The sequence below is a fragment of the Ictidomys tridecemlineatus genome, chromosome 5 (genome assembly GCF_052094955.1).
Source record: "Ictidomys tridecemlineatus isolate mIctTri1 chromosome 5, mIctTri1.hap1, whole genome shotgun sequence".
Taxonomy (NCBI): domain Eukaryota; kingdom Metazoa; phylum Chordata; class Mammalia; order Rodentia; family Sciuridae; genus Ictidomys; species Ictidomys tridecemlineatus.
In genome coordinates this window covers 38,637,998-38,664,859 of record NC_135481.1, presented here as the reverse complement: position 1 = coordinate 38,664,859, position 26,862 = coordinate 38,637,998, and the positions used below count along the sequence as shown (strand labels likewise).

The following is a 26,862-nucleotide window of genomic DNA, read 5'->3' as shown; positions in this document are numbered from 1 at the left end:
TGTATCTGATACCCTTTCCCAAGTTGTTTTTGAGCAGCTCTTTTTGGGGATGCTCTGGCCTCTGTACCTGGAGTTTAGATGCAGACCAGTAGGGTACTCTATTCTCACCTTAAAAAATTACATCTGAGCTTGCCTTTCAATACAGCCCACATTTCCTCTAGTCCCTCCTGGATGGAGAGAGCACATGAGCATTCATTTAATTCTGTTCTTTACTCTTTAGACTCCATTTACTACACACTCTGACAATGAAAGAAATCATTTTCCCTCTGTCTTTTTCTTGTAGTTGTGTTCCTCTTAGTTGTAGATGGACGCAATTCCTTTTATTTTAATTGTTTATTTTTATGTGATGCTGAGGATTGAACCCTGTGCCTCACACATGCTAGGGAAGCGTTCTACCAATGAGTTACAACTCCAGTCTTTCCCACTGTCTTAGAGTCACCAGAATAGGTTTTGCAAGGCTTTGTGTTCTTAGAAGAGGTATTGGGGAAATATTTAAAATATGTGATTAGACCAAAAACATTCTGGAATTTCTGGTTTACAAAAGTAAATGTAGGGGCTGGGGTTGTGGCTCAGAGGTAGAATACTATATTGTGTCCATCTATAACTAAAAATAAAATATTAGGAAAAAATGTAAAATATTATAACTGTGATCTGTTTTCTAAGGAGAAAAATAATCTATGAATAATTATTGGGAGCGATTTGAGTCTCTTTCTTGGAATTATATAAGAATAATAAGACTCACCTCCACATTGCAAGTGATCATTGTCTTTGGGTAGTAGAAATACAGATTTAAATTTTTTTTCTTTTGCAGTGCTAGGCATAGAACCTAAGTCCTTGTACATGATAGGCAAGTGCTGTACCATTGACTCTATCCCCAGCCTCAGAAATTTTTTAAAAAGTTGTTATTTTAAAATGGGGTCTTGCTGTGTTGCCTAGGCTATCTCCAAACTTCCAGGCTCAAATGATCCTCCTGCCTCAGCCTCTAGAGTAGTTGGGGTTATAGTTGTGTGCTGCCACACCTGGCTAAAATTCTTCTTCTTTTTTTTTTATTAATATTTATTTTTTAGTTGTAGTTGGGCACAATACCTTTATTTATTTTCTTATGTGGGGCTGAGGATTGAACACAGGGCCTCTAAAGCTGAGCCACAAACGCAGCCCTAAAATTCTATTTTTAAAAGTAAAGTCATCTACATTATAATGCCCCTAAAACATTACCACATATTGGAGAATTTGTAGAATTTAGATTGGAATTTAGATTGTCTGCATTTGACTTCATACACCTCCCTCCCAACCCCCAGTCAGCTTCATGGGAGGTAAGACAACTTTGTCACCTTACTATTTTCGAAAATTGCCATAAGAAAAATAAACAAATACTCTTCTCACATTCAGGATTAGCTCCTTTTAAATGACAGCATTTTTCTATTTTTAACCTTTGCTTTTTCTCCCTCCCTTGCAAGGGATAAACATTGTAGACTGCAATTGAGTGACACTTGCTAAGATGAGGCTGTGGCAGATTGAAGCAGACAGAGGGTAGTTGATAAGGAAGCCAGATAGCTTCCTAGCACCTCCTAAATTGGATTTACTTGTATAACTTCACATTTAGGTCGTTTTTTGCTCTCATAAACACTTTTTTTTTTTTTTTTACCCCCTAGGGACTCCACAGAGTTTGGCTGTATTGCATATGAGAAACCCAAACCTGTAGACAAAAATAAACCTAGCCACTCTGACATACATGTGACCCTGATAGCTCAACCTTTTGCTCTCAACCTCTTCATATTCCTATTGGGTAGAAGTTCCATACTCTGTTTGGAAAAGGTGGGTCATGGCCATTTTTATAACCAAGAAACAAATACTGAGTATCATGTATATGGTTGTACTATTTCTTGTAAAAGAACCAATGTCGAAGATATCTAATACATTATTGACTCTAGTAATATCTGTATTATGAGCATAACAATTAAAATAACTAAATTAAAACTAGAATCAAAAGATTAAAATAACACCCTTTTTACAATATTTTATCAAGGTAAACGAAGACTGTGGCTTTATTTATTTGTTTTGTTTTGTTTGTTTTGGTACTAGTAATTGAACCCAGGAGCACTTTACCACTATGCTACACCTATGCTACACCCCTACCTTTTTTGGTACTGGGGATTGAACTCAGGGACACTTAACCATGAGCCACATTTTCAGACCTTTTTTATATTTTAGAGACACAGTCTTGCTGAGTTGCTTAGGGCCTCACTAAATTGCTGAGGCTGGGTTTGAACTCATGCCTCCTGTCTCAGCCTCCTAAGCAGCTGGGATTCAGACTGTGGTTCTTTTTTTTCAGGGAGGGGGGATGCTGGGGATTGAACTCAGGGGCACTCAACCACTGAATCAAATCCCCAGCCCTATTTAATTTAGAGACTGGGTTTCACTGAGTTGCTTAGCTTAGCTGTTGTTGAGGCTGGCTTTGAATTCGCGATCTTCCTGCCTCAGTCTCCCAAACCTCTGGGATAGACTCTGGTTCTTAAGAATAGCTCCTATGCCCATGTCTCCCCAGTCCAAGAAAAGGCCCCAAATAAATTTTCTTCTGATCTTAACTACTATGAAATAGGAAGTTTATTTATTTACTTATTTAAATATTTTTTTTTTAGTTGCCAATGGTTTTTTTTTTTAATCCTTTATTTATTTATGTACATGTGGTGTTAAGGATTGAACCCAGGACCTATACATGCCAGGCAAGTGCTCTACCACAGAGCCACAATCCCAACCCAAGGAGGTTAATTTATCATCCCATTACAATAGGAGCAAAAACTGTACTTTTTTAACATAGAAAGTATTTTTTTACCAAAAATTATTGTAAATCAGGAGAAGTGCTGGGCATGGTGGTATATGCCTATAATCCCAGCTACTAGGGAGACTGATGCAAGTTTAAGACCAGCAGCTTATCAAGACCGTCTCAAAATAAAGAATTAAAGACTGGGAATGTAGCTCAGTGCTAAAGCATCCCTGGGTTCAATCCCTAGTACAAGAAATAATAAATAATAAATAACATATCAAAGGAGATATGGTTTAATATAGTACTAGGAATTGAACCCAGAGCCTAGCACATGACAGGCAAGAAAGAGCTCTTCCACTGAGTTACATCCTTAGCATCATACATTTAAGTAAGAGATACACACATTTTTAGTTGTCGATGGATTTTTTTTATCTTTTATTTATTTATGTACATGTAGTGCTAAAGATTGAACCCAGGGCTTACACATGCCAGGTACATCCTTAGCATCATACATTTAAGTAAGAGATACACACATTTTTTTAGATAATGTGTTGTGGCTCAGTATACTATCACTTGTTCAATTCTCAACACTACATATAAATGAATGAATAGAATAAAGCCCATTGGGGGCTGGGGATGTGGCTCAAGCGGTAGCGCGCTCGCCTGGCATGCGTGCGGCCCCGGGTTCGATCCTCAGCACCACATACCAACAAAGATGTTGTGCCTGCCGAGAACTAAAAAATAAATATTAAAAATTCTCTCTCTCTCTCTCTCTCTCTCCCTCTCCTCTCTCACTCTCTCTTTAAAAAAAAAAGAATAAAGCCCATCAACAACTAAAATATTAAAAAACAGCTCATATGTATATATAAAAAAGATATACACACATATACTTAAAGATCTACTTTGCTTTCTGCTTTCTTAGAGTTATTGCCAGTACAACATCCGTGTCCAAAAGTGGCTCTTAACCTTTCTCAGTGCATTTTGCAGTTTTCTCCTGGGCACAAGCTTCTTTCCCGCCTTTCTGAGGCCCACCTCATCTCTAAATCATTCTCTATGTACTGAAACCCTGACATACCAGCCCTTAGCAGTTAATGCGATCTCTACCACAGAAAACACGAGAAGCTGTTTTCTCTCACTTGTTTATCTTGCCATAAAGTTAGTATCTTTGTTTTTCTGTTGCAACAGAAACTACATTAATTCGATTTTATGTTTTATCTAAATGTTCTATTACTAAGAAATTTATAACTAGTAGTTATAAAAAACAAACTTTTTAAAATTGTTTCTTTTTAAAAAAAGTATTTTAATATTCAAAAGACTTGTTTTAAACATCTATAAAACATTCACTGATTTATTATTATTTTAACATTTAAATTTAAATTCAAGTGGTAAAAGTAACAAAAAATATATAATGGAATTAATTATCATTCAGCAGTATACCTTAGTGTAGGGAGACCCACCCACCCTTACCACAACAAACCTAATGTATCAGGCATGTCTGTGTTTTGCTTTCCTTTAGATAATATTTTTGAAAAGTTACATTATCCAAGAATGAACTCTTACATACAGAAGTAATCTTTCCAAAAGTAAAAATCTAGATTCTCAAAACTCACAAAATCAATTGATTTGGGGACTGGGGCTGTAGCTCAGTGGTAGAGCACTTGCCTAGCATGTGTGAAGCACTGGGTTCAATCCTCAGCACCACATAAAAGTAAATTTTTTAAAAAAATTAAGCTCTCATGTCCATCTACAACTAAAAATATATTTTAAAAAAACCAATTTGTTTGGGACTATCTGTCATCCAGTAAGTACTGTCTGTCATGCTCAAGTCAGCTTCATATTGTAAGTAATAATCTCTAGCTAGTTTTAGTAGGCAAGTTCATTTCTAAAGAGTGCTAAAGACTGTTACTCTTAATTGTATGGCCAGTTGTCTTATTTTTTTTTTTTTTTTTTTTTTTAAAGAGAGAGTGAGAGAGAGGGGGGGACAGAGAGAGAGAGAGAGAATTTTAACATTTATTTATTTTTTCTTAGTTCTCGGCGGACACAACATCTTTGTTGGTATGTGGTGCTGCTGAGGATCGAACCCGGGCCGCACGCATGCCAGGCGAGCGCGCTACCGCTTGAGCCACATCCCCAGCCCCACCAGTTGTCTTATTGCTGAAGTCTACATCATACAATTTTTTGGCAACTTTATAAATACTCCAGACCTACTATAAAGGTTTGGATTAACTTAGTATTTCAAAATTTCAAGATGCTAGAATAGGAAAGCCTTCAAGCATGCCTAATAAAAATGGTAAGGGGGGAAATACTGCTAAATAATTAATACTAAAATCTTTCAGTTATGTACAAGTACATAATTGAACTCAACTTTACCAGTGAAAACATTAAAATGTTAGCTCCAATTCCCCTTCAGAGCTTGACCACTGACTTACATCTTAGCCCTTTTTATTTTCTATTTTGAGACAGGGTCTCAATAAGTTGCTTAGGGCCTTGCTAAATTGTTGAAGCTGGCTTTGAACTTTCAATCCTCCTTTCTCAACCTCCAGAGCTGCTGGGATTACAAGTATTGATAGTTAATTTTCAATTCTTGTTCTATGGATTAAGTCAATTCTGTGGGTATACAATACATTGCCAAGAAATTTAGACAGGAAGCTTAGGTCCAGAAGTTTAATTAAGAAATCTTTTCTATATATAACAAAAATCACCAACTGAAATTGCTTCCATTAAAAATTATTATTCCAAAATTCATACAAAATAAATTAAATATGTTATAGGAGAAAGCTCAGTTTGAAGCATGTTCACATAACACAGATAAAAGATAAAGGTTAACCAGCAGAACTCCTCAAATAGGCATATATACAAACACTTGTATATGCACACTTCTGTGAATAAAAAGAATTGATTGGCCAGGTGCAGTGGCACATGTTTGTAGTCCCAGAGGCTAGGGAGGCTGAGGCAGGAAGATCTTGAGTTCAAAGCCAGCCTCAGCAAAAGCAAGGCACTAAGCAACTCAGTGAGACACCCTGTCTGTAAATAAAATACAAAAAAGCGCTGGGGAGATGGCTCAGTGGTTGAGTGACCCTGAGATCAACCCCCAGTACCCCCCCCAAAAAAAAAGAATTAATTCATTTGATAATTTCATGTACAGCTTGTATACAATTTAAGAGAAACACAACTGAATGTTTCTATGTAAATGCTGCAATAAATTCAAATGAATTGCTGAGTAACTATCTTACAAACTCGTCTATCTCCAGATGATAGCCAGTGATGTTGTTATAGGAAATGCCCTCTTCCTGAACAATCATTTCTATTTTAACTGGGAGCACATCTTCCAGCATGTGCTTGGGATCTCTGAACCCTGGACTTTTCAGAACATAAGAAACAATCTCAACTTTGACCAGACCTTGTTTTATGGTATACAGCTTCTTAAAGACCTTGTAATATTGAATGTTTGCCAATGAAGGAAAACCCATCCTAAACCTGGCTTAAAAAACAATCTCACTTCAAAGGGAGGGTGGTTTGTTTGTTTGTTTGTTTGTTTCTCTCTCTCTCTTTTTCTCTCTTTCTTTTTGTGTGTGTGCTGGAAACCTACCCCAGGGCCTTGTATATTCAAGGCAAGCATTTTCCCAACTGAGCTGTATTCTCAGCCCAAAGGGAGTGTTGAGTCCCCATTCCCCACACTGTTATTACACATTTGCTTCAACTCTCCAGTTAAACCTGCCACTCCCAGAAGGTAATAAATGGGTGACTTAAGTCTCCAAGTGACATATCCTGTGTATCAGAGGGAGGGAGTCTTGTTTTCTTTCTCATTATCCTCTGTTGTAAAAACCAATTGTTTAATAATTTCATCCATACTGACTAATGATTATGTTTTCATGAAATGTTGGAAAGAGATAGCACATATTCCTACAATCCTGAGTGACAGCTAAGTGGAACTGATCTCCTGATAGCTCTTGGGCTACCTGTCATATTTTTTGTCTGATACCATCTAATATAATTTAGGATTTAGTCAATATTTCTTCCATTATCAGGAGCACTTGTAATCCTATGGAGGAGAACAATCGTCCTCTTATGTTCAACAGTTATATCCCAACCAAGTTTCACAAGTCTCTCATGTTTGTCATGCCTTACATCCAATTCCTGCTGAAATGACTTGAAGGCCAGCATCATGGGTGAAGGTGAACTAACATCCTTCCCCTCCCTTTGGTTGTACAGGGAAGTTGTTGTGTTTCTTCTTCTGAAACCTCTCCATTCTTCTTTGCTGCTCACATTGGGTGACCTTTGCTGAGACATACAGAGACTGGAGGCTGCAGAGCACAGTTCAGTACCAGTTGAGGCAGCCACCTGAGTGGCCAACTGTCCTAAAAGTGTATCTTTCATCATATAAAGTGTATATTTGGGAGTGGGTTCAAAGTTGTAGAGATTCTTGGAATCATTTTGTTGAAAGTCAAATAGTCTTAATTCTCTTGAATCTTTCAGCTTTTTTTTCTCCATAAAGTTCCTATTTCAATTTTCCTTTTTCTTTTTTTTTCCCTTGTAGTGGACATTTGGGAGTAATAAAAACAAGAAGAAAGGAAAAGGCCGAAAAATAGAGAAGAAAGGAACCATGAAGAAACAAGCAAATAAAACTGCCTCCTCGGGCAGTTCAGACAAAGACAGTTCTGCTGAGAGCTCAGCACCTGAGGAAGGTGAGCCAAGTACCCAGACCTGGCGGGTCAATTTCTGTCTTGTCAGGTTGGAGAGAGAGGCAGAAGTGGAGAAGAAAGGAGCCCACAGTATAGCTTGATCTCTGCCTTTAGAATAGTGGTCCTTAGCTTTTTCAGTGGTCATGGATCCTTTGGGAATCTGGAAAAAAAAGCAAGAAAAATCATGCATTTCCCGAAGGAAGGGTGAGAACCTGGGAACCCCCCAACCAAGGAATCCAGGAAGAGTAGGTGTCCCTGTATTAGTCTCCACTCACTTTATCCTGGGTGTCTTCTTTTTTTGTCTGTGGAGGGAAATCCTTGAATCAGATGGAAAACTTAGAAGAAATATTCTATTTTTTTTGTTGTTATCAGGGATATGACTCAGGCACTCAACCACTGAGCCCCATCCCCAGCCCAATTTTGTATTTTATTAGAGACAGGGTCTCACTGAGTTGCTTAGCGCCTTGCCATTTCTGAGGCTGGCTTTAAACTCTCAATCCTCCCGTCTCAGCCTTCAGAGCTGCTGGGATTATAGGTATGCGCCACCACTCCCAGAGAAGAAATATTCTTTTCTTAAACAATTCCAGAACTTTTTGATAACACTAGTTTAACAACTAACTTGTTTATTATTGTTTAGAATAATAAACCTTAAGTTGTTTTGAAAAAGTAAGATTCACTTACAAACAGCCTGGTATAAAATTGGTCTAACCTGGTTTTAAGTCCATGTCTGTGAATGTTAGCTTAAATTGAATCAAGCCACAATTTTTGTTAAATGGCTGATTTTAACTTAATATTCATTAATAATATATATTGACTTTTTACATGCCACCCTTTGTCCTTTCAAGATCCAGTGTTGGGCTGGGGTTGTGGCTTAGTGGTAGAGCACTCACCTAGCACGTGTGAGGCCCTGGGCTCAATCCTCAGCACCACATAAAAATAAATAAATAAAACAAAGGTATTGTGTCTAACTACAACTAAAAAATAAGTATTTTTTAAAAATACCAGCTAATAAATGTAGAAGAAATTATAGGGTTAGAAAAATCTTCATTTTTTTCATCCACAATAATAATTGTTAATATAATATGGAACAAGATGTTTTTACAGTCTAAAAGAATCTTCCTATACATTACTAACTATAGAGGAAAAAAGGTTCCTGTACAGAGAGGAAATATGGGAAACACCACCTTAACCAAGTAATACAAATTAATAGTAATGAAACAAACACATGCTAAATGCTTTTTTTGATGTTGTTGGGTTTGTTTTTTTTTTTAAAGAGAGAGAGAATTTTTTAATATTTATTTTCTAGTTTTTGGTGGACACAACATCTTTGTCTGTATGTGGTGCTGAGGATCGAACCCGGGCCGCACGCATGCCAGGCAAGCACGCTACCGCTTGAGCCACATCCCCAGCCCCCCCCCTTTTTTTTGTGGTAGGACTTGAACCCAGGGGCATTTTACCACTGAGCTACATCCCTAGTCCTATTTATTATTTATTTTGAGACAGGGTCTCGCTGAATTGCTAAGACTAGCATTGAACTTGTGATCCTTCTATCTCAGCCACTGGAATTGCTGGGATTACAGGTGTGCACCACTGTGCCTGGCTGGATGTTAGATGCTCTCTGATGTAACACAATCATTTATCGAGTATTCTTGCCAAAAATTCATAACCTAAATTGTTTCTTGGCAAACCAAATCAAATTAGGAGGCCTTTGATAACTGTTGTTCTCAGAATTAATATTTAAAAATCAGTTTCTCAGTTACACTAGTTGCATTTCAGTTGCTCATTAGCCACTTGTATTGGCTACTGTTCAGATAGAGAATATTTTCATCATTACCTTACAAAATTCTATTAGACAATTTTGTGGACTTAAACTCTTCAAAAATTCAAAGGCTTGAAAGACAAAGGCTGGTCCAAACCAGGCATGATGTAGTCCTAGATTGGATTCTGGCTCAAATGATCTCCTGCCTAAGGTGAGGAGTTTGGGCCAACCTGGACAACATCATGAGATCCCATCTCATTTTAAAAAAAAGAAATTAGCTAGGATTGTAGATAAGTATGCTTATAATCATGGCTACTCAGGAGGCTGAAGCAGGAGGACCACAGGTTTAAGGCCAGCCTGGGCAACCAAGTAAGATTCTGTCTCAAAAAAAAAAAAAAAAAAAACAACAATCAAAAAAAGGACTGGGGATGTAGCTCAGTGGTAGAGCTCTTGCCTAGCTGCATGAAGTTCTGGGATTAATCCTAATAACACCTGAAAAATAATTAATTCATTTTTATTAATAAAGAAAGGTTGGTCCAGATTAAATGATATTAGAGACATGGTAACCAATGTGTGATCTCAGTTTGGACCCTACTTTGTATAAAAGTGTCTATTAAGTTCAGTAGTAAAACAATTGGTAAAATTTAAGTACTAACTGTACATTATATGATGGAATTGCATCAATGATAAATATGCTAAACTTGATAATAATGTAGTTTGTTAAGTAAGAGACTGTCCTTTGCAGGGCACAGTGATACATGCCTATGATCTCAGGTGGCAGGAGGCCAACCTCAGTAACTTAGTGAGACCCTGTCTCAAAAACTTTTGAAGCTGAGCATTGTGGCGCACACTCAGGAGGCTGAGGCAGGAGGATCTCAAGTTCAAAGCCAGCCTTAGCAACAGCTAGGCACTAAGCAACTCAGTGAGACCCTGTCTCTAAATAATACAAAAAAGGGCTGGGGATGTGGCTCAGTGGTTGAGTGTCCTTGAATTCAATCCCTGATACCAAAAAAATCCTTTTTTGTTTGTTTGTTTGTTTGTTTGACAACCAAGTGTGGTGGTGCACACCTATAACCCCAGCTGCTCAGGAGGGTTAAGGCAGGAGGATCAGGAGTTGAAAGCCACCCTCAGCAAAAGCAAAGTGCTAAGCAACTCCGTGAGACCCTGTCTCTAAATAAAATCTAAAATAGGGCTGGGGATGTGGCTCAGTAGCTGAGTGCCCCTGAGTTCAATATCTGATAATTCTCCCCCCAAAAAAAATTTTTTTGAGGTGCACCACCTCACACAGCTACAATTATTTTATATGTGTAGACAGAAAAAGTAGTCAGGCATGGAGGCATATACTTGTAATCCCAGCAGCTCAGGAGGCTAAGGCAGGAGGATCATAAGTTCAAAGCCAGCCTCAGTAATTTAGCAAGCCCCTAAGAAACTTAGTGAGACCCTGTCTCTAAATAAAATATTTAAAAGGGGGCTGGGGATATGGCTTGGGGGTTAAGTATCCCCAAATTCAGTCCCAGGCACCAAAAAATGAAAAGGAAAGAGAAAGTGAATTGACATCGTTAACAATGAATGAATCTAAAGAATGTATGAGAGTGTTACTGTTTGTACAACTTTTTTCCTGTAGGTATATAATTTCTTCAAAATAAAAAAGTTGTGCTAGGGGGCTGGGGATATAGCTCAGTTGGTAGAGTGCTTATCTCACATGCACAAGGCCCTGGGTTCAATCCCCAGCACACGCACACATACACACACACAAAAGTTGTGCTAGGCGTGGTGAGGCTGTGGCAGGAGGACCTCCAGTTGAGGCCAGCCTCGGCAACTTAGGGAGACCCTGTCTCAAATTTAAAAGGCTGGGAGTGTAATTCAGTGTTAGAGTGCCCCTCTGTTTAGTCCCCACTACCAATAAATAAATAAATAATAATCCAAGTATGGTGGTACAATCCTGTACCAGTGACTTGGAAGGCCAAGGCAAGAGGATCACAAGTTCAAAGCTAACCTCAGAGCCAGGCATGGAGGCACATTCCTGTAATCCCAGTGATTTGAAAGGCTGAGTCAGGAGGATTTTGAGTTCAAAGCCAGCCTCAAGCAATTTAGCAAAAGCCCTAAGCAACTTAGCAAGACCCTATCTCAAAATAAAACATAAACATAAAAAGGCTGTGGATGTTGCTCAGTGGTTAAGCCACCTTGGGTTCAATTCCCAGTATCAGGAAGGGAAAAAAAAAATGACTAGTCTTAGCAACTTAGTAAGACCCATTCTCAAAATAAAAAATAAAAAGGCATAAAAGAATTGAAAAGAACATAGCTTTCTTTTTCCAGCCTTAATTTCGCTAATCTCTATTTGCATTTATCAAAAGCAGACTATGGACTGGTCCCAAAGAAGCTGAGGTGGCCTTTTGCCATTTTACCTGAGAGAGTCAGAGGTGGCCTTTTGCCATTTTACCTGAGAGAGCCAGTGCTTATCAACACTGTGGGATCACTGGACTTAGCATGTGATCTCATGTTGGGTCTCTGTTGCAGGGGAAGTATCAGATTCTGACAGCAACAGCTCCTCTTCTAGTTCAGATTCAGATTCTTCCTCAGAAGATGAAGAGTTCCATGATGGCTATGGAGAGGATCTCATGGGAGATGAGGAAGACAGGGCCCGTCTGGAACAGATGACAGAGAAGGAAAGAGAGCAAGAGCTGTTCAACCGCATAGAGAAGAGGGAGGTGTTGAAAAGAAGGTAAAGTTGTAGTTACCCTGCCTTTTCTGTTTATTTCTTGTCTCTCTTTTTTTTTTTAGTGATGATTCCTTTTTTTTTTTTGTATGTTAATTTTTTAGTTGTAGTTGACATAACACCTTTGTTTTATTTATTTATTTTTATGTGGTGCTGAGGATCAAACCCGGGGCATCACACACTCTAGGTGAGTGCTCTACCGCTGAGCCACAACCCCAGCCCTATTTCTTGTCTCTTATACTTCCCTTTTCATTGACATCTGACCTATATAGGTGATCTAAAAGTTCAACTTAAGAGTTTTCAACAGGGAGGTTGTGGCTCTTCGGTAGAGTGACACCTAGCATGTGCGAGGCACTGGGTTCAATCCTCAGCCCCAAATAAAAGTAAAAATAAATAAATAAAATAAAGGTACTGTGTCCAACTACAGCTTAAAAAAAAAAGATTTTTCAACTTTACAATTGTCTGAAAACATACCCATACAACCATCCTGATTTTCACATTCAGTACAGTATTAAGTAAATGAAATGAGATACTCACTGAAGCTTTTGAGCACATTTAAGGCAGGCTAGACTTAGCTATGATGTTTGAGAGTGTAGATGTATTCAATACATTTTTCATCTTATGATATTTTCACCTTATAATGGGGTTCGGATGCTTTCACATCATAAGCCAAGGATCATCTGTATGTGAAGATGCATTTGGAAATGGTATTGTTAACAAAATGAGAAACAAATATTTAGGATCACATTTGTTGTTTATACTGTCATTTTATTTACTAATTGCTTTTTTCATAAAATGCCATAGACATTTGTGTCTGTTATTTATTCTTCGTAACTACCCAATAAAGTTGATTACATCTTGTAAGAGAGTTAGAAATTTTGGCTTAAAGACATAAAGTAACCAAAGAGCAAGCTCCATGAAGGCAGAGACTTTGTCTTGTTTACTGCTCTATTTCTGGTACCTAGAATAATGACCGGCACATAGATGTGCACTAAATATTTGTTGAATGAAAGAAAGAAGATATTTGTCTAAGATTATATAGCTGGTAAGTGGTGCAACTAGATCTCAAACCTGGCACCAGCTGACTCCATAAAATACGTTGGGAGCAACATTGTCTCCTACTTCCTATTATTTTACCTGTTTTTAACATAGGCATTGGGAGCAATACTTTTGAGGGTTAATTACTGAGATTGTATGTGTCTTTGATAAAAATCAGTATATGATTTGCTATCTGCTGAGCATAAAATAGCAAGGAAGTCATGAAATGGTCTTGATTTTAGAATTTAAATCTAGTAATTATTGAAAGTATGGGCTGGTGATGTGGCTCAAGCTGTAGCGCGCTCGCCTGGCATGCGTGCGGCCCGGGTTCAATCCTCAGCACCACATACAAACAAAGATGTTGTGTCCGCCTGAAAACTGAAAAATAAATATTAAAAATTTAAAAAAAAAGAAAGTAATGTGAGAAGACATCAAGTGATATGTAAAAATTAAATGAACAGGGCTGGGGTTGTGGCTCAGTGGTTAAGCGCTTGCCTCGCATGTGTGAGGCACTGGGTTCGATACTCAGCACCACATACATACATACATACATACATAAATAAAGATATTTTTTTAAAAATTAAATGAACAAATGGTGTTTCACAGCTTTGTTTTACAGATTGACTAAATTTTTCAAGCTCCCAAAGTAGAAATAATTTTTCCAAAATTCACATTTGGAACCCTGTTTTCATAAGATTCAAGTCTTGGAATTGTTCATTATGTACACACTAGGTATCTGTCCTACCTTTTTTTTTTAAGCACTGGGGATTGAATCCAAGGGTGTTGTATCACTGAGCTACATTCTCAGCCCATTTCATTTATTTTGAGATTGGGTGTCTCTAAGTTGCCAGGCTGGTCTCAAACTTGCAATCCAACCTGCCTAAGCTTCTCAAGTACCTGAGATACTACTGTACCTCAGGAGGCATGTACCACTGTGCCTGGCAGTTTTTGTATTTTTTTAAAATCTGTAATGTCAGATTGCTTCTTGGTAATGAGAAGATGCTTCAGTTTTCTGATTTTTTGCCATAAGCTTCTTGTCTTTTATCTTGGGAGATAAGAGTCCTCAGAACCAATATCCTTCCTTACTTACCTAATATCATTAAAAGAAAATCAAAAGCACTTTTCTTTGTTAGCAGTTAGTTCCATTTCATCTGGAGCCTATTTGTCCTTTCTGGACATATTTCTGAACCATATTAACTGTGGTGAGTTACCTTAGACAAAAATGTTTCATTTTCAGTCAGCAGCAAGCTGTAGATACACATTTGTTTGTTTTTTGTTTTTAATATTTTTTTAGTTGTACTTGGACACAATGTCTTTATTTTATTTATTCATTTATTTTTTATATGGTGCTGAGGATCGAACCCAGCACCTTGCATGTGCTAGGCAAGCACTCTACCGCTCAGCCCCAGCCCCAGCCCCTAGACGTTTGTTTTAATTGTGAATACTTCCAAGGTTACCTGTGTTGGAACCAACAGGACTGTGTTGGAGTTGCCAGATGGTTAGGTATGACTTGTAAAAATTGTATTTCCAAACTGTGAAGAACATAACAAAAGCTTGTGGTATAATTAAATTACAAAGTAACTCAGGAGTAATGAATGGCTGGCCTCAAGTTTGGTTTGTTTATTGTATTTGTTTGTTTATTTTAGTCCTGGGGATCAAACACATGACATCTGCATGCCAGGCAAACTTCTACCACTAAGCTACACTCCCATTCAGTTTTTAAATTTTTGCCTTATGTGAACAAGGCAGTTGACTGCTTCAGTGATAGTTTTTAGTACTAGAAGAATGTTTAGGGTGATGATAATTAAAGCAGAGATTCAGAGCCCTGCTCAGGAAATTAATATTTTTGTAGCTCATTTGTTTAGGTTTAGGTCAATTCAATATGATAACTCAGAAAATTTCATTCATCTATTTTACTTAATTAAGTTCTTTATATAGATCCCATCTAATCATTATGTGTATTCCATGACAGACTTTTTTTCTTTTTTTTCAGTCTGTTTTTATTTATTTATATTTGCAGTACTAGGGATTGAACTTAGGAGCCCTCTGTCACTGAGCCACATCCCCAGTCCTTTTTATTTTTTATTTTGAAATAGGATCTATTTGAGTTGCGGAGGCTGACCTACTTGCAATCCTCCTGCCTTAGCCTCCAGAGTTGCTGGCTTTATAGGCATGCACCATCTGCCAAGATATAACAGTCTTATGTAAGCACCACTAATGTTCTGCTCTCTGGTCAGCAACACCTATAGTGAGGTCATCCTCAGATGTTGGATTCCTCAGGGGAACAGGCAGCATACAAAATAGCGTAATAACAGAAAGAACACTGACATTTTAGGGCCAGGACCTCAGCTCATTGGTGGAGTGTTTGCTTACCATTTGCAACACCTTGGGTTCAATAGCCTTTACCCCAACAAAACAAAACAAAAAATTATCATGTTAGCTGGGCATGGTGGCACATACCTGTAATCCCAGCAGCTAGGGAGCCTGAGGCAAGAAGATTGCGAGTTCAAAGCCAGCCTCAGCAATGGCAGGACTCTAAGCAACTCAGTGAGACCATGTCTCTAAATAAAATACAAAATAGGACTGGGGATGTGGCCCAGTGGTGGAGTGCCCCTGAGTTCAAAACCCAGTACCAAAAAAAATTGGTATGTTAGTTAGAAGAAGGTGTAGGTTCAATTTAGACCCATCTTAAATCTATTCCAATTTACTTCTTTCAAGTACTTTTTGTACTTATATTCAGTATGTTTTTTTAATCTTTATTGTGTTTACTTACTTTTATGTGGTGCTGAGGATTGAACCCAGTGCCTCATATGTGCGAGGCAAGTGTTCTGCCACTGAGCCACACCCCATTGTATTAATATACATACAAGATATTGGAATTTCTTGCAGAATGCCAAAGTGTTTACTAACTCCTTCCTTATACTTACTTCTTTCTTCTAGTAGAAATTAATCTTTATATATATTTCATTGCTTTTTAAAAATCAAACAAATATCTTTTAACCAGGTTTGAAATCAAGAAAAAACTAAAAACAGCCAAAAAGAAAGAAAAGAAAGAAAAAAAGAAAAAGCAAGAAGAGGAGCAGGAAAAGAAAAAGCTGACGCAGATTCAAGAATCTCAGGTAGGAGATTCAATGGCCTCATAATCCAAAGAGAATACCTCTTCTCTTTGAGGTATAGGTAGATTTATATTAATCCTCCTAGGAAATGAGTGGAAGGTTAGTTAGCTCATTTATCTCTGGATGTATCATTTTACCATTAGCTAAACTGGTTAACTCCTTAGGACACTTTCACTCTGCTTTTAAATAGGAGCCCACTAGAGTAAGCATCACTTGAGAAAAAGTTGGTAAGCCTCTCTGGTCCCAAGTAACCAGATCGGTTATGATGTTTACTCAGGTGTATGTGATTCTAGACTTGGTATAACTATAGCTAGGAAAATAAATCATCTTTGCATTTATCATGAATTATCAACAAATATTAGATCATAATCTATGTATTCTTACAGAGTTTACTTGGATAATTCTTTTCTTTTTCTTTTTTGGGTGGTGCTGGGGATTGAACCCAGGGCCTTGTGCATGCTAGGCAAGCACTCTACCAACTAAGCTATATCCCCAGCCCCCATGGTAATTCTTTAGCTTACTGTTTATTAGGCAGATAAAATAAGCTGATTTCACTGCTCTATTCTCTTTGTCCACAAGAGGATGCTCTCTACTTATACAAGTTTTAAGTTTCTGTAGTCAACATAAATTCACATAAAAGACTGAATACATTAATTGTTGGGTATAGAGAATCTTATCAGCAATTAGTAAAAACAAAAAGGCCATCCTATTTATCCTTTCCTTCCTAGGTAACATCCCACAATAAGGAACGTCGTTCCAAACGGGATGAGAAATTAGATAAGAAATCTCAAGCCATGGAGGAGCTTAAAGCAGAGCGAGAAAAACGCAAGAACAGAACAGGTAAGTGAGGGAATGTAATGATTACTATGTGTCCTCAGTTATACAGTGTGAATCACTGGTGGCCATATTTATTTTCCCCCCTGTTTAACTCTTCATAATGAAAAGTTCCAGACATGCTGAGAATAGTATAATGAACCTTTATATTCCATTATCCATTATCCAATCTCCATATTCTTCTCAAGGAATCTTGTTGAATCTAAAATCCTCTAAGATTATTTTTTAATTAAATCCTAACATCATCATATTTCTAACAACATATGTCTGATAAGGACTCTTGTTTGTTTGATTTATTTGGTACCAGGGATTGAACATAGAGGGGCTGAACCACTGAGCCACATCCCCAGACTTTTATTTTTCATTTTGAAATAGGATCTCGCTAAGTTGGTTAGGGCTTCGCTAAGTTGCTGAAGCTGGCTTTTGAACTTGTGATTCTCCTGCCTCAGCCTTTGAAGTTGCTGGGATTATATGCATGCACCATTGCACCTGGCTAGGTCTCTTGTGTTAAACCTAACTTCTATATAATTGTCACACTTAAAAATAGTAACAATGAATCCCTTAATATGATCAAATATCTAGTCAGTACTAAAGTTTCTGTGTTTGTTTTATAACTTAAAAAATATTGGTTTTATTGTTTGAATCAGGAACTTAGAGTCCACATTTTGTGATTTATTAATGCATCCCTTAAGTTACATAAGCTCTTAGTTTTTCTCCTTGTTTCTTTGTCTCCTTTGTAGTTTATTTGCTGAAGAAACCATGTATGCATTTGTCTGTTTCCCACAATGCTGACTATATCCCATTGATGGTATTGGGTGTGTTCCTCTAATCCCTTGAATTTCTTGTGAATTGTTAGTTAAAACTAGAGAATTGGTTGGATTTGGGTTTGTTTTGTGTTTTGCTAGTTGCTTTAGTTTGGTTAGGAAAGCTGATTTTTAATATCTGACTGTCTTGTAGTGTTACCAGCTCTTTTAGGCAGCTTTTACCACAATAATGTAAAGTAATAAACCACTAACCTGTTCCCTACGTGTGCATCAGTATGAGTTCAGCTGGGATTGTCTCCAAGCTGCAGGTAGGGGTCAGGTCTGCTCTACCTGTCTCTCTTCCTCCTTGGACCAAGGAGGGCCTTTTTTTTTTTTTTTTTTTTTTTTTTTTAGGTGTAGATAGACACAACACAATGCCTTTATTTTTATGTGGTACTGAGGATCGAACCCGGGTCCCACCTGTGCTAGGCGAACGCTCTACCTCTGAGCCACAGCCCCAGCCCCAAGGAGGACCATTTTTAATCATGGTGACAACAGAAGTATAAAAGGGGAAAGCAGAAACACAAAGTACTTGTTAAGGCTGAGACTTAAGAGTTGACATAGTATCACTCTCAGGCTGGGAGGAACTGAAATTATGGAGTTATATGATAGAAGGCACATGTACAGGATGGTATGAAGAATAAGAAATAGTAATGTGTTCTGTCACAGCCATTAATGATCACGACTTAGATCATTTAATTCACTGGGAATTGTAAAATGATAATCTGTCTGATACAGTGGCATACACCTATAATCCCAATGATTTGAGAGGTTGAGGCAGGAGGGTTGTAAATTCAAGTGCAGTCTGGACAATTTAGTGAAACTCTGTCTCAAAAAAAAAAAAACTTGGGGCTGGGATTGTGGCTCAGCAGTAGAACGCTCGCCTAGCATGGGCGGGACCCAGGTTCGATCCTCAGCACCACATAAAAATAAAGGCATTGTGTTGTGTCCATCTACACCTAAAAAAATAAATATTAAAAAAAGAGAGAGAGGGTCCCTACCTCTAATTAACTTAAAGAAAAACATAAGTAAATAAATAAAAATAAACCAATTATAATTGTTAAGAGCCAGGGAGCCGGGTGCAGTGGCACATGCCTGTAATCCCAGGGGCTTGGGAAGCTGAGGTAGGAGAATCACAGATTCAAAGCCAATCTCGGCAATGGTGAGATGCTAAGGAACTCAGTGAGTCCATGTCTTTAAATAAAAAAAAAAATAGAAAATAGGGCTGGGGATGTGGCTCAATGGTTGAGTACCCCTGAATTCAATCCCTGGTACCAAAAGAGAAGAAGAAGAGGAGGAACCAGGGATGTAACTCATTGGTAAAGCACCCCTGCCTTCAATTCTCAGTACCTAAAAAATAAATAATAATAATAATAATACTCTTATCTGTCATTCCTTATTTAATATCTGATCTCCTCCTATTTAAAAAAAGGGGGGTGGCTGGGGATGTGGCTCAAGCGGTGGCATGCTCGCCTGGCATGCGTGCGGCCCGGGTTCAATCCTCAGCACCACATACCAACAAAGATGTTGTGTCCGCCAAGAACTAAAAAATAAATATTAAAAATTCTCTCTCTCTCTCTCTCTCTCTCTCTCTCTCTCTCTCTCTCTCTCTCTCTCTCTCTCTCCCCCCCCCTCCCTCTCTCTCTCCTCTCTCACTCTCTTTAAAAAAAAAAACAAAAACAAAACTTGTTCTCATTTACTGTTTAGTTACTCCCAGGTTCATTTTTAATAGGAAAGGTAGGATAAATGTTTGATTTACTTTCCTTTATTTACCAGTCTTCAAAGATATGAAATAGTTCCTTAGCAACTACCAAAAATGACCAGTGAGGTTTGTTTATTTTGAATATCCCTGTGAACTCATGGATTTTAACCTGTTTTATTTGTTTTAATCCATTGCTGTGATTATTATTATTGATACTCAGTTTGTCAACTAGTTGTAATAAACCCTTTAACATAAGACCCCAGAAATCCTGGTTTGGTTTGGTTTTATTTTTGGTGGTGATGGTGCTGGTGGTGGTACTGGATTATACCCATGGCCTCATGTAGGCTAGGCACGTGCTCTACCACCCCTCATTTTTTTTTTTAAGATATTTTTTAGTTGTTGATGGAACTTTATTTTTTAATATTTGTATATGGTGCTGAGAATCGAACCCAGTGCCTCATGCATGCTAGGCAAACGCTTTACCACTGAGCCACAACCCCAGCCCCCGCACCCCTCATTTTTATAACTTTCTTACTTTCTGGATTTGGAATCAGACATTTCTCTAAGGAGCCCTTTTTCATGAGAAATTGTATTTATTTATTTATTTTTATTTATTTATTTTTTTTTTTAGAAAGAGAGAGAGAGAGAGAGAGAGAATTTTTTAATATTTATTTATTTTTTAGTTTTCAGCAGACACAAGGACACAACATCTTTGTTTGTATGTGGTGCTGAGGATCAAACCCAGGCCGCACGCATGCCAGGCGACGTGGTACCACTTGAGCCACATCCCCAGCCCCAGAAATTGTATTTAGAGACCACAGTCTGGACACAAGAAACACTCATACTATTCAGTTAGCTATTATTTTTAAGGCTTTCAGTGTGCAGAGCTAGAATTTTTTTTTTTTTTAAAGGATAAAGTTTAGCATGAACCTGGGTACAGTGGCTTGTGCCTGCTTCCTCTATTGGGGAAGCTGAGGCAGGAACATTGCTTAAGCTCAGGAGTTCAAGGCCTGCCTCAGCAATTTAGCAAGATCCTGTCTCCAAATAAAAAATAAAAAGGGTTGGAATGTAGCTCAGTGGTAAAGCTCCTCTGGGTTTATTCCCCAGTAAGACACCCACACACACAACCAGCCTGGGGTTACAGGTGTGTGCCACCATGCTCAGCCATGGTACCATTTCTAATTCAACAATGTCAGAGGTTTTCCTTTTTTTTCTTTTTGTAATAAACTTATATAACTCAATTTATAATGCTACCACTGCGCTACAACTCTAGCCCCAAAACTTTTAAAATTTTGAGATAGGGGCTCACTACGTTGCCCAGGCTGTCCTCAAACTTGTAATCTTCTTGCCTTAGCCTTCCAAGAGTTGTCTGGAACCCAAGAGTGCTCTACCACTACTGCACTACATATTCTGTTCTTTTTTTTTTTTTTTTTCTTTGAGACAGGGTCTTGCTAAGTTGTCAAGGTTGATCTTAAATTTGTGATCCTCCCCAATGTCTCCCAAGTAGCTGGGATTATAGGTGTGTGCCACCATGCTCAGCTGTGATACCATTTCTAATTCAAGAATGTCAGAGTTTTTCCTTTGTTTTTTTGTAATAAACTTATTGAAATATAACTCATTTATAATACTATTTACTCAAAGTTTACAAGGCAGGGCTAGGGATGTAGCTTAGTGATAGCTCTCTAACTAGCCTACCATGTACAAAGCCCTGGGTTTAATCCCAATATAGAGAGGGAAAAAACATTCATTGGGATTTAACTGCATCCATTTATTTACATATTGCCCAGGGCTGTTTTTATGCTACACCACCTTAATTGAATAGTTAAGACAAGAGACACTGAGGTTGTAGCTCGGTGGTTGGGTGTTTGCCTGGAATGCACTGAGTTCAATCATCAGCACCACATAAAAGAAATAAATAAAAATATTGTGTCGGGGCTGGGGATGTGGCTCAAGCGGTAGTGCGCTCACCTTGCATGCGTGTGGCCCAGGTTCGATCCTCAGCACCACATACCAACAAGGAAGTTGTGTCCGCCGAGAACTAAAAAATAAAAATTCTCTCTCTCTCTCTCCCTCTCTCCTCTCTCTAAAAAAAAAAAAAATATTGTGTCCATCTACAAAAAAAAAAAAAAAAGACAATGAGGCGGCAAACTGCAAACCTGAAATATTTACTATTTGATTCCTTAAAAGCACTCTGGCAGGGCTAGGGTGTGGCTCAGTGGTAAAGTGCTTGCCTTGCATGTGTGAGGCACTGGGTTCGTTCCTCAGCACCACATGTAAATAAATAAAATAAAGGTTCATTGACAACTAACAAAATATTTTTTAAAAAAATAAAAGAAAAGCACTCTGGCCAAGTGGCACATGCCTATAATTCCGGAGACTCCGGAGGCTAAGGCAGGAGGATAGCAAGTTTGAGACCAGCCTCTGTTTGAAAATAAATAAAAAGGGTTGGGGATATAGCTCAGGGATATAGTGGCCCTGGGTTCAGTCACCAAAAAACAAAACAAACACCTTCTAACTCAGAATGTGATGTTATGTCTCATTTGTGTTTTTATAGCCAAATAGTATACCCACTGGGTGGATGTACCAGGGTTATTCAGCCACTCCCCTATTTGTGGACATTTGGGTTGTTTTTGTTCTTCTGCTATTACGAATATTAATACACATTCAAACTAAGGTTTTTATCAAAAACTCTCTGAAGATAATTGTGAGTTTTTCTCCCTCTTTCTTGCCCATCTTGAAGCATCTTGAGTGCAATAAAAGACTACTCTCAGTAGTGCTCTTGACCCTTTCTGCCCACTCACTATAACAACCTTCTAGCCTTTTTTTGTTCTATGGGTACCTAATATTTGGTGCCTAAATGATTTTACACTATAGCTCAGGTTATCACAGTCTAGTCCAGAGAGGATAAAGTTGTCTAAGTCCTCTTCTAGGTTTCAGTTTCTTCTCAAAGATGAAAGATAATTCATTTTCATCTTCAGAGTATCTGGGTAAATGTTTCTTCTTCTTTCTAGCTGAACTCCTTGCCAAAAAACAGCCATTAAAAACCAGTGAGGTTTACTCTGATGATGAGGAGGAGGAAGAGGATGACAAGTCCAGTGAAAAGTCAGATCGATCATCCCGAACATCGTCATCTGATGAAGAAGAGGAGTAAGCTATTCACATTTTGGTTTAGTAGACAGGATGGTTGGGTTCTTTGAGAAAAAGCTTTGTGTAGTTTTCAAAATCTTGTTTGGGCTGTGACTTGTTTGGTTTAGTACCCTGAATTGATGAACTGAGATTCCCTAGCATGTTAGCCCATTACTTTCTTCTGCCTCTGGCTCCTGGGCTGCACTACTAAACATTCCCCCTGGACCTAGCAGATGGGAACTAACTTCGTGTCACCCTCAGATTGGCCTAAATCATTAGCTTCCTTCCTTCCTTCCTTCCTTCCTTCCTTCCTTCCTTCCTTCCTTCCTTCCTTCCTTCCTTCCTTCCTTCTTTCCATCCTTTGCTTAACCACTGAGTCATTTTATAGTCCTTTTTATATTTTACGTTGAGACAGATCCTCACTAAGTTGCTGAGGCTAGCTCTGAACTTGAATCCTCCTGCATGCCTGGCTCATCAATTTTCTTTTCTGAAGTGGTATCTCATTCAAAACATTTTACTGGTCAGGCACAGTGGCACATGCCTATAATCCCAGCAACTTAGGAGGCTGAGGCAAGAGGATTACAAGTTCAAAGCTAGCCTCAGCAACTTAGTGAGGCCCTAGGTAACTTAGTGAGACCCTGTTTCAAAATAAAAAATTAAAAAAGGGCTGTGGCTCAGTGGTTAAGCAACCCTTAACCACTTTGGTACCCCCCCCCCAAAAAAAAAAAAAGTAAGTTCACATTACTGGTTAGGAACAGAATTAACTGGTTTTTCTTTTTCTTTTTCTTTTTTTTTTTTTTTAAGAGAGAGAATTTTTTTAATATTTATTTTTTAGTTTTCGGCGGACACAACATCTTTGTTTGTATGTGGTGCTGAGGATCCAACTCGGGCCGCACGCATGCCAGGCTAGTGTGATACTGCTTGAGCCACATCCCCAGCCCAGATTAACTATTTTCTGATGTTTTATTTGTTTCTCCTACTAGGTTAATCTTTGTATTTTAAGTTTTAAGAATTTGGTGTTTATTTATGTATCTTATTTTGTTTTTATGCTGAATATTTTTCCCACTGCCACTTTGTTTCCTACAGGAAGGAAGAGATCCCTCCAAAATCACAACCAGTTTCCCTACCCGAAGAATTGAATAGAGTTCGATTATCGCGGCATAAGCTAGAACGTTGGTGTCATATGCCCTTCTTTGCTAAAACTGTCACAGGATGTTTTGTACGAATTGGCATTGGAAACCATAACAGCAAACCAGTTTACCGGGTTGGTATTTCTTTCCTTGGACAGTTGTCCTTGGTATTTATTTATATGTTTGTTTGTTCATTCTTGACTCACCATGTCAGTGGCCTTAAACTTGCAATCCTTCCACCTCATCCTATTGAGTGCCTGTGATCTCAGGTGTGTACCACCATCCCAGATTTCCAAATTTTAAACATAATAATACCCTCCTGGAGGTAGGAGATACTGAGCAAATCTATTTGCCAACATTTGGCTGTGTATTTAGTCAGCTTTTCTTACAGTAACAAATACCTGAGATGATCAAATGAAAATTTTATTTTGGCTCACGTTTTACGAGTATCATAAACATGATCGGGTAGTCAGTCCCATTGCTTTTGGGTCTCTTCTGAGGGAGCAACACATTATAGCGGTGCACATAAGGAGAGAAAAACCACTCATCTCATGGCCCATATGTGAAAGACAGAAAGACAAAGACCAAGATCCTATAATGTCCTTTGAGAACATGCCCCAGAAACCTAAAATCTCCCAGGAGGCCTCCCCTCTTAAAATTTTCATCACCCATCAGTAGTGCCAAGCTGGGCACTAAGCCTTTAACGTGGGCCGTGAGAGACACCTAAGATCCAAACTGTAGCAGAATAGAAAGTAGATTCCATGAGATGCCCATAAAAGAGTGAAAATCTATAGTGACTAGAGATGTGATTCGCAAACCTGCTGCCAGGAAAAGTAATTGAAGCCCAAGAAACTCATGGTTTTGGATTTAGAACAATTTTCTCTATGCTCCTTCAGTACAAAAAGAAAAAGGGAAACAGCTATGAAGTAGTTTTTGGAAATTACATAATCTGTAAGATCTATTTATTCAAATAATAAATTACTAAAAAAAACTTCTAGGACCAGGGATGTTAAAGAGAATATAAAATAACTCCAAACTTGTACAGGCTATTTGTATGTTCCAACACAGCCTCTATCATCTGAATGGCTAGAAAAACATAGCTATTTGATTTTTCTCTTGTTGGTTTTTGTTTTATTCTAGATTGTCTTGTTTTAATGTGTTTATCTTCTAGAATGGGAGCCAGTAGCCATGCCATGTTCCAGAAAGCTGTACAACAGAAACTGACCTCCATGGTCTTCTTCACATTTGGTTGATAAAGATTGATCTCTAAGCTGGGCCTAGTGATGTATGCCAGTAATCCCAGTGACTCAGGAGGCTGTAGTAAGGAGGATCGCAAGTTTGAGGCCAGCCTCAGCAACTTAGAGTGACCCTTCCTAAAAAGAAAAGTTAAAAAGGTGCTGGGTGTAGTAGGTTCATGCCTGTAATCCCAGCAGCTCTGAAGGTTGAGGCAGAAGAATTGCTAGTTTGAAACCAGCCTTGAAATTAGCCTCGGCAACTTAGTGAGGCTCTAAGAAACTCAATGAGAGCCTGTCTCTAAATAAAATATAAAAAAGGGCTAGGGATGTGGCTTAGGGGTTGCATGCCACTGGGTTCAATCCCCAGCACCCCCCCAAAAAAAAAATTAAAAAGGATAGGGGATATACTAAGTAGTAAAGTATTCCTGAGTTCCACCCCAGTACAAAAAAAAAAAAGCAAGAAATTACCTCCAAGCCAGGTATAGGTGATGTATACCTGACCTGTAATGCCAGCTGTTTGAGAGTCTGAGGCAGGAGGATCATAAGTTCAAGGCCAATCTGGACAACTTAGTGACACTTTGTCTCAAAAAATAAAAAGGGCTTGGAATATAAGTCAATGGTAGAGCACTTGCCTAGCATGTCCAAGGCATTGTTTTAATACCTAATATCCAAACATTTGACCTGTACGTTGGGCTGGAATATAGGTCTTGTTGTCAATTCCTAGCACTACCAAAAAAAAATTTTTTTGACCTCTAGAACTGGTAATGTGATACCTGTAGTCCCAGATATCTGGGAGGCTGAAGCAGAATCTTTTAAGCCCTGGAGTTCAAGACCAGCCTAAGCAACTGTGAGACCCTCTCTCCAAAGGAGACTAAATTTATTATTTGTTTGTAGTTATTTTTAAATTTTTTCTTAGTTGTTGATGGGCCTTTATTTTATTTATTTTATTTTATATGTGGTGCTGAGAATCGAACCCAGTGCCTCACACATACTAGGCAAGTGCTCCACCATTAAGCCACAACCCCAGCCCCTTATTATTATTTTTCAACTTCTGAAATCCCAAGTACACCCCTTTGTAAAGGTAGATTTAGTTTAGGAAAGCTAATGAGCCTCACCAGGCCAATTGTCTCTGCTCACGGAGCTTGCTTACCCTGGGCACAAGGGTCCCTGTGCTTTGCCATCTGAATTCCAAATCTGAGATAGAAACACGGAATACCTGACAGTTGTAGGCTACTCTCAGCACAGGGTTGCTTGTCTGTGTTCGGGTAGATAGAGTCAAAGGAAGAGTTATATAGAGAGCTCTGAAGAGTCTTCTTTTTGACTGGTGTCTCTATCCTTTCACTTAGGTTGCTGAGATCACAGGTGTTGTGGAAACTGCCAAAGTTTACCAGCTGGGTGGTACCAGAACAAACAAAGGGCTACAACTACGGTAAGAGGCACTGCTGTGGCAGCTTTGGTTCCCTCTTTAAACAGGCACTGCCTGTTGAGCTGTCATTGCCTCCAGTGTAATGTTTCCTGTTACTATAAATGCTTTTTATGTGGTCCCACAAGGTACCCTAAAGGAACTCATTCTATCTTTACCTATAGGGAAAGTCTCCAGATATTATTTTCTCCCAGACACTGTGACAGCATAAAATCAAAAACAGTGGGTGAGCACTTGCCTAACATGCACAAAGCCCAGGGTCCAATCCCCAGTACAACAACAACAACAACAAAAAAAAAGGCTGGGGAGACAGGAATATGAAGTACTAGGACATACAGAAGAATGATTTTGAGTCATAAGAGAAAATGCCCAGCGAACACGGTCAAGAGGCTTGTTTCTGGTCCTGGCTCTCTCACTTAACTAGAATTTAGTTATCTTTCAGGATTTTGTTTCCTCTTCAGTAAACTGAACATGTCATTCACTCAACATTTGTGCTAGGTACAGTTCTGATCATCAGGTTAAAGGAAAGAACAA

At 38.5% G+C, this 26,862-nt stretch overlaps 1 protein-coding gene and 1 pseudogene across 2 annotated transcripts in view; one reads left to right on the top strand and one right to left on the bottom strand.

Moving 5' to 3' along the window:
• The window catches only part of Rtf1 (RTF1 homolog, Paf1/RNA polymerase II complex component), a 59,768-nt gene that overhangs the window by 25,178 nt on the left and 7,728 nt on the right, over positions 1–26,862 (top strand). The window contains exons 2-9 of one of the 2 annotated variants that reach the window (XM_021725894.1): positions 1,653–1,815; positions 7,302–7,449; positions 11,723–11,927; positions 15,964–16,078; positions 16,804–16,915; positions 22,426–22,561; positions 23,627–23,804; positions 26,252–26,334. In XM_021725894.1, the coding sequence (XP_021581569.1) occupies positions 1,653–1,815; positions 7,302–7,449; positions 11,723–11,927; positions 15,964–16,078; positions 16,804–16,915; positions 22,426–22,561; positions 23,627–23,804; positions 26,252–26,334 (1,140 nt within the window). The remainder of the gene's footprint in view (positions 1–1,652; positions 1,816–7,301; positions 7,450–11,722; positions 11,928–15,963; positions 16,079–16,803; positions 16,916–22,425; positions 22,562–23,626; positions 23,805–26,251; positions 26,335–26,862) is intronic. The other variant, XM_005316435.5, reaches the window with a different exon arrangement.
• On the bottom strand, positions 6,405–7,255 carry LOC120886191 (translin-associated protein X pseudogene; annotated as a pseudogene).